We start from the raw sequence: 16,680 nt of genomic DNA, 5'->3' as shown, positions 1-16,680 counted from the left end.
CGAAAAGGGTTTGTACCGAAGTAATTACAATGCTTTGCGTATTCATTTTGCAGGAGATGGTCTTCCGATGTTTATTCAAAGCACTTACAAAAGTAAAAGTTATACGCAAAGTAGTCGGAGGGCTTTGGGCGGTCCTTGCTACTGCGCATCTGGTGGGGTAATGTCCTAATACAAAGCCCATAATACTATACAGTGTTATATTTACACTATCAGCTTCCGAAATGCAATATGCTATACGCAGGCTAACAATACGAGGCAGTTTGGCCAATGGCAACGTTGGCTGTTACGTATTTCAGCAATTTATCTGGTCTGGTCCACAAATACTTCTTGTCCAAAGAGATACTCCATACCGACCTTGCTATTGTTTTGTGGTGGTTTATGGGATTCGTGGTTTTTGTTTTTAACATATTCTCAGACAGGCTGACGTCTCTTGACAATTCGTGAGCATGTAGTACTGACGCAGGCGAGCTGAGCCAATCATTTACTGGTAAGCGGTACAAAACTTGTGACTATAATGGTGTTGGACTTGGAAGATTACTGCTGAGCAATTTGGGAAAGGCAGCAGATCAGTGAAGAAGGTTTTCTGCGCGCCTTTTCCTGACACAAACATGTCTTCATTTGTGACGGAAATACTTGCCAACTCTGGCAAGCTTGAGAAGGAGGACTTAAGCACAAAGATTGGCAAGCTGTCTCAACGGGTGGATGAAATCAAGGTAAATGTCTGGGAGGACAGTCTACACGCATTCTGTGCAGCTGACGTGTCTTGCTTGTTTTATTTTGATCTCATATTTACCTGCAAGTTTGAGAGATCAGATGGTAGCAGCTGAGACGTGTGATGTCTACTTCCAAATTTGACATTGAGTTTTTTTAACAGTTTTACGTAGTGCTCATGCTTGTTTTGGTTTATTCAAGTAAGCACATTTACTTCTGAAAATCACTCAGAAACTATATGAATTGGGGGCTCAGGACATTGTCTACAACTTGCAGGAAGAAAGCATGCTTTTTAGAAGCATCTTTTATATGGTTATAAAGAGTTAGTAAAAGCAGACGTGTTTCTTAATATCAGGATGTTAAAATGCACACTGTCGTTTAAAAAATTACAGTAAAGAGTCAAAGGAAGGGTACGTCATATTGCTGAACTGTCCAGAATGTCCAGATTTCTCTGCTTTGCATAAAATTTGAGGTTTTCTGGTAAGACAATGAAGACTGAAGTCACTAAATGGCAAACGTTTGACTTTCAGGCTTCATATTAATCATAGAATGCATGCTGATGCAAAATCCATTAAGATAGCAGTGTTCTAAGTTTATAAGGGCAATACTGAAGTTCTGTCCCTGATTTTGAGCCTTTGTCAACTAATTATTTTAGGTTTATCCAGTATTCTTGTGCTAACAGGTTGACTGGTATGGAGCACATTTTTATTTTCCAGAGCAAAGGTTTTGAGGGAATAGAGTCCATAAAAAATAGTGATTCCAAGTAATCTTTGCACAAGTTTAACTTTATTTAACTCTAGGAAGACTAAGGTTAAATACAAGGTCAAAGGTCATAGTGCTGTATCCCAAAGGTATAATTGGAGAGGTATGACTAACATTGATGCACATTTATTAGGCTATGGTGCTGTTTTATGAGATTTGAAAATTTTAGGGTGGAGGAGGCAATAGCATGATATAAGAAAACAATACAAATGTCTGACTGTTGAGTTTTAGGTAAGCCTGTACACAGCAGCCTTACTGTTTTTGGCAATATTTTACTGTACCTACTGCCCTGAAACAGTCTGGCATCACAGAGATTAAGGCTTTGGACTTTTCTCTTGCTTTTCATCCTATTTTACTTTTCATACTCCGAGTAGTCAAGGAATTTCTGACTCATAATTGCATTACTTATTTCTGTTTTGTATACAAGACTGCATGTAAATGACAGACAAATGCTCAACATGTGGCCTAGAAACAAAAAAATGTATTGTAAGTACACGCTGTTATTAGAAAATGTGTAAAACTGAACTGGAAGTATTTTTCAGAAAGAATCTGAAAGAAAAATTTTCATCTTTCATATTCTTAAGAATATTTCAGGTTCATCTTTAGTCTATTTCCAGTCAAAACATGAACTTTGACCTTTTATTTCCCAGGATTGTTTGTCATTTGATTTAAATAGTCTCTTAGCAGAATTAACTATATTCACGGTTTTGCTCATGCCATTTCATACCAAGTTTTATGTGGATGCCCGTAGCTAACCTTTAGTCTGAATTTCACTTTCCTTACATATTCTGTCAGACTGTATCATTTTTCTTACCAAGAGACCTTATCATTTGCTGTAATATTCTGTTGCTTGTGTATATCTAGTGTGATTGTGAAAATCAAAATTTGTTAATTCTTTATGAAGTAATTGGTGATGATTGTCTATGTTGTCTCCACTACTGCCATAAACGCAACTTATGTATATTGCTATGATTTGGTGCTTATTTTATTAATGCTTATGTCTGTGTTGTAAAAAAAATATATAACATGCCTGACATCAAAACGTTGGTTGGTGTTTTAAAGGGGCTAGATGAAGTTAGATTTTCAAATTTAGTAAATGCAAATAAATACATTACTTTATAGAATTACATTTTCAAGTTGTTCTCCATTAATCAGCACTGATTATACCAAACTGCAGTTGTGTTCCTTGTTTTCCTGTTACTTTGGAACATCATGAAATTTGTTTTGTCGATGTTTTAGCATGCTAGACTTTTTTAGTTAGTATTCTGCTGCAAAGCTGCTTGGATTTAAAAACGAATGTCTTTCGGCTTTTCCCGGTTAGGGGTCGCCACAGTGGACCTCCGGTCTGCTGATTGGCAGTGGGGTTTTATGGTGCCGAGGTGCCAGCTCGATGCCCGACCTTCAAAGAAGGCTCACCCATTCACACACGCACCTACCTGCATGTCTTTAAACGTCCCTCGACCGTGGGGAGGCCATGCAGACGTCACACAGAAGGTGCTCCAGCAGGGAATCGAACCGGAGAACCTCTTACTGTGAGGCGACAACTAACCGCTGCAATTTTTTCATAGAAGAGAAGAATGTTTGAGATTTAAGCTCTTACAGTAATTCTGCATGCCAGCTACATCAATACCATATATGCCCAACACTAATTGGAAAATGATATGGTTGCATATAAAGTTTGCATATTGACAAACCATGGTTATATTTGAGTTTGCTGTCATCAAAGTATGGTACTGTGGGTAAAATTAATGTGGGATTGCAGCCTTTGAGGAGTCATGGCAGCTACAGCATCATCTTTGTCTGCTTCCCTGTTTATATGTCTTGCCAAAGTGACTAGGGAAGTGTCAGTATCAGGGCTTGGCATGAAACCCTTGATGATGATAGGACTGAAGGTGGTTGTGCTCTAGGCAATTTAGAAGTTGTGTGAATTATTTAGTCAAACACCTAGAGAGTATTGAAATGAGAAATAGATCAGTACATAGAATGTTAGTTGAAGGGCTTTTATTTAAAGGTAGGAGATTAGCTACTCTGCATGTGGAAGGTATGATGTTTTCTCTGATGCTTCTGTCAAACCTATTTAACAGTTTTGTGACTGCGAGTAATATCCACTTGCTTTAAGAATGTGGTTGCTGCACCATTTGATGGAGTATTAAAAGTTATAGCTTAGTTGGGTGCCTTTTTTTGTGTTTGCAACCAACTTGCAAAGCAGAACTAGACTGCAGTGTTCCACTGGATTATTCATAAGTGCCAAGGCTGGGTTGATCAGGAACTGTGTTTTGAAACTGGGTAGTTAACTGTGACTTTGGTAGTGGCATTGGGAGGTGATGATGATGTTGTCTTCTTTCATGTATAATGAAGTAGCTTTTTTTTTAAATGCTGCCATGTAATTTGTAAGATCAGGGGCGATACTGTAGTGTACTGGCTCACCGGCAGTTTTGCGCAGGAGTGGGCGTGGTCAGGGTGATTGACAAGTCTAAAACCTAGGAAGTGGTAAGGAAATGAGGCATGATTGACATGCCATGTATATTACCCCGTGCTGACATGCATATAATGAATGTAGATGAGCAGCTCAGCACTATACATTCCTGTGATAATTGTTTGTAATGCTGGTGCACAAGGGCCTTCTTCCAGTGAATATAAACAATTACTTTTTCCCTTTGTTTTTGCAGGGGGCAAGCCCCCCTGCACCCCCCTTGTAGTCTGTTCTTGGAGTTGGTATATTCAAATAGCGGGTGGTGTGGGGGGCCCAGCACCCCCACAAGGGGGTGCAGGGGGCTTGCCCCCGGCAAAAACAAAGGGGTAAAAAGTAATTGTTTATATTTACTGGCGGCTGTATTCCAGCATTTGTTATGCTGAAACAGCTAAGTAGGCACTTAATGATTCTTTAAACAAAGTTGAAATTCATCTGTTAAATGTAACTGCGATTACTCATCAAAATTAATATTCATGCCGAAGAAGCCACTTAATTTTGGTTATTCATAAGTACAGCAAGACCTCACCAGTTGGGGCGGGGTTGGGGCAGCGCTTGCTACTGCGCATCTGGTGAGCCAGTACACTTCAATATCGCCATATCAGGTTTCATTTAAATGTATTTTGTTAAACAAGAATACAGTATTCTATTTGCATAAGTCTAGAAATGCAGCCATATTAAAGTAGGCCTTCACAGTCTGCATACAGTTTCAGTGAATGCATTTTCAATCAGTAAAAATAATCTTCAGTAAGAAATACTGTAAAGAACAGAATGTGCAGTATGTTGAGTACAAACACATTTTGTTTGTATGGTACAAGGATTTGGAACCAAGGTTATATAGGCATGTACATTTTACAGGTTTTGGCACTATTGGAATGTACTTCAGACACAGTTGAGTTGATTCATTTGGACTGATATGCAGAAAGTCATTGCAGTGCAGTCCTCTGAAGTTTTATACAGACACTCAAGAGGGTGCAGAAGTCTGGTCAAATATCCAGCATTCCAGAATATATTAATGATATTATTCAGGAGGATCAGAATATGAGTGCAGAAGTTAGACATAATTATCAGCACTGTTATTGGAGATGTACCGAATTTACGTCCTGTATAATAAGTGCAGAAACTATAGACATTTAAGATTTGGTGCAGATATTGATATCTACTTCCACTGTACATATTAAAACATTCTTAGCCGAACTACAGTGTGTACAGACTTCATTCTGAAAGGTACAAGAAGATTTAGCCCATAAAGGAGAGACTGGCACCTGCTCAGTACAAGTTTGGTTAATTAACCGATAAAGGCATTCATACCAGTCTCATTCTGGTTTCTTTTAGTTATTTCCAGTGCATTCTGGTATTCTACAGTCCTAGCAATTCTTACATAATTCTAGGGCATATCCTTACCTTTCTGAAGTAAGGAAATATTTTAAACCCTTCAGCCTGGATTTGTAGCACAGCTTAGATGCTGTCTTACTGTGATGCTGGCTGTTTTAAGATCTTACTGTAGTGCAGCTGTAATGTTGCAGAGAACAGTCATTGGTGTTGGGCCTATTCATATAGCTGGCACATGGGCCTACTGTAAGGGCTTAAAGCTGGCAATAGAATAACTATTCTGTATTATGAACACAAACAAGGCAAGAAACTAAATAAATCCAAAAACAGGTTCGAAAAACCAGCAACACAGTCCGAGAAGTCCATTAACACTATTTATTCCACTGTTTAAAGCACTTTTCGTCAGCCTGATAGCAAACTTCTTCAGAAACAGTTCTGTTTAAACAGTGGAATAAATAGTGTTATTTGACTCTTCTTGGACTGTGTTGCTGGTTTTTCGAACTTGTTTTTGGATTTATTCTGTACTATGGAAAGAATATAGCTAAAAAAACAGAAGAGGCCTGCTAGAGGTAAACACTACCCAAGACAAAAAACAAGAATACAGACACAATGTCGGGCATGGACCACACACCTCCAATACTGAGATGTAAGATATTTACTTTCTTAACTTCACATGTGTTTTAGTAGTTTTGTGTAAAAGCACTTTATCAGACATTAAAGAATAAAATAAAATGCATTTATATAAAGGATCATTCAGTGATGTGACGGAAACATCAAATACAATTAAACCGTCTTAATATTCTTGATATTAAGCACCTGCGTTTCAAACACTGAGCTATAATAAAACATTTTAAGTCCTGGCGTATTGCAGCATTCATTCTGGTTATCTAATTCATTTCAATTTGTTCTAATTTAGTTCAACTTGTCATATTGCCAATATATTCATCTCTTAAGTTCGTCTTGATTTTTTTCTAAACTCATAAACTTAAAATTATGTGCAGCACCCAATTCTGTCAGTGTTTTGCTTAAGCATTAATTAAATTTAATGTCATGTATGGTAGGAAATTCTGTCTGAATTTCCTGTTGGTCTTCCCTACTTAACACGACTGACAACCTTGGTAAAGGGCGATATAACTAAATCACTAATATAACAGGAGATATATATATATATATAAATATAATGTAATTAATGGGTCTGTTTCATAAAATTAGTGTCAAAAGCTTCGAGCAAGAAAACCTCGAACTTGAAAGTTCGAAGACTGACTATCGAAGCCGCGGAACATCAAATTATTTCCCAGGGAAAGAATTTGGTGGGCCGTTTCCATGTCTTTGCTATTTCCTGCACTGTGGTGCGATCTCGGAGTTGGTATATTTTAAGTAGGGGTGTGTGGAGGGCACAGCCCCTCACATTAGAAATAGTTTGTAGTGTTCGTGTGTTTGTGTTTTGTACTAGAACCGATTTTTTTTCCCCAGGGGGAAAAAATCGCTTTTCTCAGTCTTCGGGGTTTTCAGCTTTCGTGGTTTTGGGGGTTCGATGTCCTAACATTTGAAGTTTTGACACTTTGATGTTATGATATAGACCCTACATAAAAAATAAATAAATATATACACACACACACACACACACATATATATATATATATATATATATATATATATATATATATATATATATATATATATATATATATATATATATATATATATATATATATATAAAGCATTTTTTTTTTTTTTTTGTGTGTATGCATACATTGGATGAAAAACTGTTAGTTATAACGATGTAAAGTGCCTTTTGAATCTATACCTTTTTGAGCATGCTCATAAATGTTCTTATAACCTTTGCTTCAAAGATTTTATATTTTTAGAAGTAAAACAAGGTGTATTGGTTATTCTATAAATATATCAATGTTTTTAATAATCCATATATTATGGGTATCATTAGAATATGTAGTTAAAAAGCAAAGCTTATCTTTATTCAACAATCTCTCTGTTAATTGTGTCCACAGCTCTCCATCTTCTATCTCCTAAATGAGGAACTGCCTCTCAAAATGTAAAACATATGGGCAAAATGTGGATCACCTCCCAAAACCTTACTACCAACTTCAACTAGGAAGGTCACAAGACAGTTAAAATGCAGTACTTTATACTTATAAAAAAGTTCTTTTGGTGAATTAATATGATTCAGTAGTATTTACCATGGATATCCGGTAAAAGAAATTCCTAACACTGAATGTGTGACATACCCTTTCAAATGGAACTTTGAGGAACATGGACTTTTTAAGACCCAAGTGAGGAATGTTCTTCGTAATGAGGTGCACTTGAGAAGTATAATTGTATCCCCTATATTGCCAAAGAAAGGGCCTATGTAGTATTCTCTAAGTTCACGAACTTCTTTTAATGCTTTACTTATTTCATCTACAGAGTATCCCCTTTCAACAAAATCAAATTTCATCTGTTCACTAGTAGTTTCAAAGTCACTGTCCTGATTATTGAGACGAGAATTGCACACAACGTGCCCTTTTAATACATTTTATACACATGTTGTGCATGCATACATCATCTGTGCAAATCACTATTATGTATGCATTTGTTTTTATATCCTTTTGTAGAATTCCTACTGTCTAGCTCATGCAATATGGAAACATCCAAAAAATCAACTTGGTTATCGGAGCTAGTAATGGGGAAGTATAAACTCCATTTGTAGTATGTAGATACTTGTCAGGTCTGTATTACATCCTCATGGAATACAAATTCAGTGACACCTAAACACCGAAATTTACTTGGTCAAACTGCAAAATCTTTCCCAGGGTAAGGAAACAGTTTGCCGACACCACATCTTTGCCCTTTTCCCCCACTGTAATACGATCTTCGAGTTGGTATATATTGTTAGGGCGGTGAAGCCCCCCAAGTTAGGTAGGTTTTATTTAGTTCGGTGTGCTGGGGGCAAGTTTTTCCTTACCCTGGGAAAGATTTTGCAGTTTGTGGAAGCGTGTTTCAGTGGTTTGGTGTTGCTGAATTCATATTCGATGAAGATGGATTTCCAGGATGTAATACAGACCCAGGAAATCATTTAAGCTTGTTACATTACTTCCCCAAATTAAAAATATCATCCACAAACCTAGCACATAATAAATGTACTCAGTAAAGTCGTGTCCTTGTAAAATAAATTACTATATTGCCATATCTGTTGGCACATGGGAGTGCCCATTGCCACACCCATCTTCTGTAAGTAAAAATTACCTTCATGTTTAAAGACATTGTTTTCTAAAATCAACATTAATAGTAAACCAAGTTCATAGATGCACTGGTATGACCTGAATGTGTAGGTAAAAATGTTCAAACACATTCTATACCATAAAAGTTAAGAATGACCGTAAATAATAAAGCTACATCAAAAGTTACTAGTAAAAAATACTTTAAATTATATAATTCTTGTTTATTAAGTCTTAAAAATATGCGGTCTTATAAAATATAATTTATTTCTATCACAGGCCGTAATATTGCCTCTACCTACATAGTGGTGTAGTTACCCACCCAGATCAAAAAACAATTGGACACTTGGGAGGGCCAATAAGCCACAAAAAGTGAGGTGGAGATAAACCAAGAAACAAAAAATAGTGAACGGAGAACCAAACCAGGACTTCGATAGAAAATAGTCCAAAAGTTTATTCCACAAACGCTCCAGACAATATATAAACCACACACTTGGGAGGGCCCTTTACATTTTTATGGACTGTAGGTAAATCATTAATGATTGGTGTTATAGAATGGAAACATGAAAATAATTCAAGTAAGTCAGTTAGCATATCATCCATCTAATTATTATTTTTCACCTTAAATATATTACTATTTGGTTCTATTTTAGAAATACCCTTATAAGTAGTACTATTATTAAGCATATCATTCATTATAGCAAAGTAATAGGAGCTGTCAGTAACTGCAATTGCTCCACCTTTATATGCTGGTTTGATCTCAGCAGTATCTACCTGTAATTCTCTTGGGGACAATATGTTCATCATTATTTAAGTTTAAAAGAAAAAAAGTAGCTTTGTTTTGAACAAAATATTCATGAATACCATGTTCACATGCGTGAATAAATACTTCCATCAGGTGATGATGGATAGGGACACATGAACTTGGTTTCTTTAACATTTGTGCGTTATATTCTTGTTGAAATGAAGTTCCGAGTAGAACATTCTTTGAAAATGTACTTGCGTCCAAAATGTCACTCACTGGGTCGCCAGCCTAAGATGGAATAAATGACAACCCTTTACTTAACAGACTAACTTTAGGTGTTGTAAGTTGCATAGAATATAAATTAATAACTAAATTCACTGAGTGGTCATACTCCTGGTAGACATATGTTCTTGTGCTACTCTTGCTTATTCCTCTGATTTCCTCTTACCCTGGTTCCTGGGCGTCCTCTCTTAGATACCATTTGTGGGCGAATTGACTGTGGTAGCTTTGGGAAATCCTGCATTGAGAGTAAAATGGGGGATTGAATTGTTGAGTCAGCATTAACAATTTCATTAGGTTGCACATTGAAAGGATTGACCTCATTGGTAACCGAGGTCTCAACAATGGTATCAGTGAGCGGCTAATTAGACTGCAGCCAAGAAAAAAATATGGCCTTGTTTAAAATCATTAATATCACATTGTAACTTTATATGTTTAGATGCCTGTGTTTCTCAAAAGTAATAACTCTTTCATTTGTCCCCGTGTAGTTAGTAGAGAAAGTAAATTTTGATATCATTTGTAGCTGTTTAATGCTCGCACATAATTTAGATTCTGTAGGTAAAAAGAACTCGTTCACGTAAAACAACTTTACAATGTCATCACTTAATGCAGTAATTGATGTTGTCCCATGCAGTAACTACTTGGTGTCACAAGAGACTATGATCTCAAGTTTGATTTGCATATTAATAACTACATAAAAGACTTTTTCAAAAGCTAGGAATGTTGCATAGGGCAACAGAAATTCCTAACAAAATAGCATTAAAGTAACCCTTGCTACCTCATTTCCTGCCTTCCCCCCTGTATGGTTCTCCCATTCGAGTTCATATTACGTTATCGATAACCTAATCGAACGCTCAGAACTTCGAAATGGCCGCATATCAAAAACTTTTATTGTGGGGGGCTGTGCCCCCCCATTAAATATATATTCCAACTCTGAGATCGCACTACAGTGAGGAAAGGGCAAATATTCCAGTCTTCACTGTACTGCGATCCCACAATGCGATCTTCGAATGCATCCGTTTCAAAGTTCTGAGTGTTCGATTACATTATCTTTTGATAACGTAATAGGACCCCCTCCCATTCTGACAAATTTTCAGTCATTTCTCAAAGTGAAACTTGAACTGTGTTACAATAAAGTAATTAAATTTGCATCTAGGCAGCCTTCCATACCCTGTAAAATGGCTTGAACTCCCCCATCAATTAACTTTTATACTCCTTTGTTACTATCCCACAAAACAATCAGTTTTCAGTGAACTATTCTGGCTAACAAATGTTAAATAAATGAAATGCATTCATTAACATATTAGTGTTTAGTCACATGACTGAATGATCCTTTATAAATACTGTTTTTGATTTTTTTGTAGCGTGTGAAGCATTTTTATGCATAAGTGCTGATATATGTATGAAAAAGTGTTAACTTATCAATATTGCAGTGTATGGTCCATGACCAACATTGTGTGTAAGGAATATATCGGCCTAAGGAATATATCATCAGCCTAAGAAGCTTTACAGTTAGAGTTCCAGTGTCTAGAAATTTGACTTAAAAAAAAAAATCTCTCTTTTTATTGCTAAACAAACATCAGCAAAACAGAGCTTCAGAGTAACACGAGGAGCAAGGAAATGTTTGGTAGTTGGTGCTAATAAATGAAGCAGAATGAAATTGGTCGCACTTTGCGTTAGCATTGTGGTTGGGAAGTTCATTCATTATGGATTGTTTTAGAGAAGGGGTCTTGTTCACCATGGAGCCATTCTGTTTGGGGAATTTGGTGCAGGTGGACAGCTAATTCATATAGGACTGTGGTTCTTTGAACTGAATTTTGCATTGTGTGACTTTATTTTAAGATTCTCTTTGCTGTTTTATGGCGGTTGATTTATGTCTACATTTTGTAAAACGTCTGTCTATAGTGTCAGGTGTTTTTATGATTTTACTTTAGCTATCACTATAGAAGACTATATGGACTTCATGGTTTACGAGATGTGCATTTCTGCTAGTTTGCCTCTGTGATGGCCTGATGTTATTGGGACATCACTTTTTATTTATTTTTTAAACATGAAACGTCTTTGTCTATGTCACAGGTGATAATTCAATAATCACATTTATATAAATGAAAACAAACAATATTGACCTTTTCAGTTGCAAACATTATACATCAGCCATTGTCAAACATTACATAGCTCATTCAGTTCTTGCCTTCCCTTAAACCTCATTCCTCCTCCAAAACATTATACCTCCTACCTTGACCTGGCCTAAGCCTTTGACACTATTCCCCAGTTGGGCATAATAGATAAACTCTCTCAACTAGGCCTCAATCCGTATGTTACCAGATGGGTAGCTAACTGGCTTACTGACAGAACCCACCTAGTCAAAATAGGGGAAGCCACCTCAAGCAGTAGACCCGTATAGAGTGGTGTACCCCAGGGTTTCGTCTTGGGGCTTCTGTTATTTGGGTTATACTTTTTCTGAGGTGCAGGCCAAAACCAGTATGTTATGGCTGACCAAGTTTGCAGATGATTGCAAGCCGGGCGCTTTCATAAATTCCACAAGTGATGTGGACATCCTCTATGAGGGTCTCATGCAAACAAATGACTGGTGCCAGAAACATGGCCTCAAGCTGAATACAAAAAAATGCATCATCATCCCCTTTGGAGAGAGTGACATCCCCACAAATGATCACATTAGTAACGTCCTAAGTACACAGTCAGTCGTGAGGGATTTGGGCACCCAGATTGATAGCAACCTGACTTTTGATCACCATGTTGCTTCCATTGTACGAAAAGCTTTCTACATGGCCCACCTCATAAGTAAGAGTATCTCATCCAGGGACAAGGAGGTCATAACATCCCTGTATTCTTCCCTTATAAGGCCCATTATTGAGTACAATTCTCCATTCGGCATGCACCTCGCAGTGCACATGCAGCAGCTGGAGAGACCACAGAGGTTCTTCACCAGGAGATTTCAGGGCCTCAGAAATCTTCCATACACAGGCTAAAAGCCCTATACTCCTGTTTCACACAGACTCTTCAGAGGTGACCTCTGTCTGGCATACAAGGCGATCTTGGACCCTGCCTTGATGGGACTACTGCATATCCACAAGTCAGGCTCCACTTGAGTAACCCAAACATGCGGCCTCAACCTGGTCTGTGACATCAATAGGACTTGTTGGCGGGACAGATTTGTGCCCCAGAGACTTCCTCCCATTTGTGGAATAGACTCCCTCTCCATGTCAAGCAGAGGACTTCTTTACCCCTTTTAAGCGCAACCTGGATAACTGGATCAGAAATAGAAAATACATCCCTGGGATTCCACCCGTGTCCCTGCTGGACAGGGGCATCGGGTGCTGATTTTGTCTATGCATGGGCTAAACTCTTGGCTAGGCTTATAAGGGCCTCCAGGCCAATAGCCTTGTAACTTCCTATGATTCTGCATGTATTGTTTCCGCAGTTCCCTTTCCATGCAATTTGTTCCTACCCATTCAAAAGATCCCACTTCCAATTCTTTTATCTTTGTTACTACATTCATTATTTCTAGTCTGGTTGGTTTAGACTTTGATTTCCATTTTCTTATTGCTTTTTTAACAACCACAAGAATTAAATTCAGCAAGCCCTTACTATGTCTAGGCAATTCTGATTCTATATCACAGCTCAAAAAACTAATTTCCTTAGTTGCACCAATTTGCTCACCCAGTATTTCTGACTGAGTAGTCTGCATAGAATTTTTACTGCTAACTCATTACAAAAATGTCTCCAGTTATTTATTTCTTCCCTTTCATACCTTCAATACCTTGAATTACAGCTTTTTGCTTGTGATGTGTATTGGAGCTTGAACTGTGTTATTTCTGAAATACCACTTCAAATTGGGGGAATCCCAAACCACCTTTTTTGTTGGATCAACTTATCCCACTTGACTTTTGCTCTCTTCCCCCTCCCAGATAAAATCTTTCATCTCTTTATTAATTGCTATCAATAACTTCTCATCTGATTTGTTAAAATATGCTTGACCTGTGTGTAAAACTAAAGGGACTAAAAACATTTTCACTGTTATCTTATTCATATCCACAAAACAGAGCTTCAAGTTTCTTGTTTTTTTTCCCTACTATCTTTAGTCTCTTCCCACATATCCTTAGCTGCCATAACAGAATCCTTTTGAAACCATACTAACTACTTCATTTTATTATATCCCCATAAATATAGCTATTGCTGAACCAATTCATGCATCTCCAAAAGATTCTCAGAATGTTCCACAGCACTGAAATGTCCTTTTCTGGTTTTATCAGGTACAAAATAACATCTGCAAATAAAGCCAACTTTTCTGGATTACCATACGAATTCTATATTTGAATTTCTGTATCCCTTACTGTCTTTGCTAGTGGTTCTAAATGTAATGCAGATAAAGGGAAAGAGGACACCCCTGCCTGTTCCTCTGTTCGTAAAGACCTTATCAGAGAATATCTCTGTCGCCCCACTTTATCCCACATATCCTCTATAGTTAACTTCCTCTGCTGCTTAATACTCTGCAACTGTATCTGAAGAACTCATCTTAAACAGATTTGAAGTTGATTCTAATCTTAATCAATTACTAAGTGCTCACTGAATAGCAACTAAAACCTCTTAAAAATCATCTGTCTGATTCCCTTCTCATCACCTTAAGCAACCGTGTGTGTGTGTGTGTGTGTGTGTGTGTATATGTATGTATGTATGTATGTATATATATATATATATATATATATATATATATATATATATATGTGTGTGTGTATATATATATATATATATATATATATATATATATATATATATATATATATATATATATAAACATTGTTCTATTAAGTGATGTAATAACTGCGTAGTCTCTGACTGTTGTATTTTCTGAACTTATGTGATATCTTACTTATTTTTGTGCCGTAGGATTTTTGGTGAATCTGTAATGTAAATGTGCTGTTTCTTTTCTTGTATGTCTGTATCTGGAGCTTTTCTCCCCGGCCCCCTCTAAAAATGAGTTCTGTTGACCCATTTGGACAATCCTGGTAAACAAATGTCAAATAAATAAACATACCCTCCTAGTTAACCTTATTATTGTGTCAGGGAATGGAAATACTTCATTGCTGTAAATCTCAGCTTACTCTGAATGATTTCGCTGCATCAAGACCCACCAACAACAATGGTATTTTCTTACATTTTGCATCCCTCTGGATCATTATTGTTCTATTAATGTTGTCATCAGATAATTTCCTCCCCCTCCACAAAACAACATTAATTCATATCTATCAATTTTGACATCACTATTGCCATTTTTTAGCCAAGAAATAAATACTTTATAATCATGGTTTAGAATCGAAATGGGCTTATATGAAGCTGGATTTGATGGATGTTTTACATCATTAAGTATTACAGCCAACACAGCTTTCTTCCAAATTGTTGGTGCTTCTTATCTGTTTGAAATACTGTTAAACAAAACATTCCAGATCTTTATTGGTTTCTTCCGTCCTATCTTCCAAAATACACAGTAATCCCCTCTATTCCTGGAGACTTTCTTGTAGATTAGTTATAAATCACCATTATTTATCTCATGCACTCCTATCCTAAATGATATTGAGTCTCAGCTACCTCTAACTTTGACATATTTAATTCTTCCATAAACACTTCCATTTGTACTTTACTTGATTTCCACATTTCTCCTTTATGAATCTGTATAAAGTTTCTGAAATATTTCTAATACAGGGTCTCTGGTTATTTTCCTTATTATAGGCTCCCTAAGGTTGGCAACAACCCTTTCTACTTTCTGTTGCCTGAGTTGTTGTGCTAAAAGTTTTTGTGTTCTGGAGTTAACAAAAAACAGTTGCTTAACAGTGATCTTTCTAAACTCATGCATGTTGTCCAGGTAGTCCCTTATTTTCTCTTTGTCTTTCTGTAGTTCATAGGTATGTACTAGGCTAATGGCCCTGAGGCCTTTACAAGCCTAGCCACAGGATTACCCTGGCATAGTGCCCAACCGACTTTGGTTCCCAGTGCCTCTGTCGAGTAGAGCCACTGGAGTTATTCCCGGGGTGAATTTTCTGTTTCCCGTCCACTCATCAAGATTTCTCTTGAGTTATCGAGGTGCTCTGCTTGACATGTATGGGAAGTCTGTTCCATAGCATGGGCAATGTCTGGGTTATGAACCTGTCCCTCCAGCATGTTCTGTTAATTGTGGTAATGAGGTTGAGGTGTCTGGAGCATGTGGTGCAGAGGGATTGGGATTTCTTTATTTGTAGCATTTCTAACAGAGCTGGGTCAGACATGGCTTTGTAAGTCAAGCAGAGATGGCCTCTAAGTAGGCGATATGAGACATAGTTGAGTTTTTGAGTCTGTCCATATAAGACAAGTGTTTAAATCCTAGGATCCTCTTTGTGAGGTACTTTTGCGGCCTCTTCAGTTGTTGCAGATGTCTAGTGAGGTACATGCCAAATGGGGCATTGTACTCTATGATTGGCCTAATGAGGAAGGAGTAGAGGGAGACAAAGACCTCTTTCTTCCTGGATGCAAAACCCTTAGTAATGAGATGTGCCACATAGAAGGACTTTCTGACCACAGTGGCAATGTGGTGATCAAAAGAGAGGTTGCTGTCAACCTGTGTTCCCAGATCACTTATAATGCCATCTGTGTTCAGTGGACTACCATCAGTGTGGTAATTCATGGGAACTGGGTTTTCCCAAAGGGGATGACAAAACATTTTTTGGCATTGAGCTTAAGGCCATGGTTCTGACACTAGTCGTTGGTCAGAGTGAGGCCATTCTGTAGGATGTCACCATCACTTGGGGAGTTGATAATAGCTCTCAGCTTGCAATCTTCTGTGAACTTTTGTCAGCCAGAGTCCCTTCGTGTTGGCTTGGACGTCAGAGAAGTAGATACCAAACAGGAGAGGACCCAGCACTGAACCCTGTGGGACTCCACTTGTGACTAATCGGCAGTCTGACTTGGAGTCAGAACCCACAGTGTGAAAGCAGCTATCTCTGAGCCAGTTTGCAACCCACCTAGTGATATAGGGGCTGATGGGAAGCTTAGTGAGTTTTTTTATGATTCCTGAGAGGGGAATGGTATCAAAAGCCTTGGCCAGATCAAGGTAGGCTGTATGACCCACCTTGCCTTCATCCACAGCTCTGGTGACTGACTCAAAGTAGTCAACC

The 16,680-nt window shown here is 37.6% G+C and overlaps 1 protein-coding gene across 1 annotated transcript in view; it reads left to right on the top strand.

Annotated features, from left to right (window-relative positions):
* Positions 1 to 412: 412 nt before the first annotated feature.
* Positions 413 to 16,680, top strand: part of ZW10 (zw10 kinetochore protein) — a 727,093-nt gene continuing 710,825 nt past the window's right edge. The window contains exon 1 of the mRNA XM_044081067.1: positions 413 to 713. Coding sequence (XP_043937002.1) covers positions 609 to 713 — 105 coding nt within the window. The 5' untranslated portion in view covers positions 413 to 608. The remainder of the gene's footprint in view (positions 714 to 16,680) is intronic.

This window comes from Protopterus annectens, chromosome 8.part0 (assembly GCF_019279795.1).
Source record: "Protopterus annectens isolate FY-2018-M chromosome 8.part0, PAN1.0, whole genome shotgun sequence".
NCBI lineage: Eukaryota > Metazoa > Chordata > Ceratodontiformes > Protopteridae > Protopterus > Protopterus annectens.
Note: the sequence above shows the minus strand (reverse complement) of the source record. Positions and strands in the feature narration are given on the sequence as shown.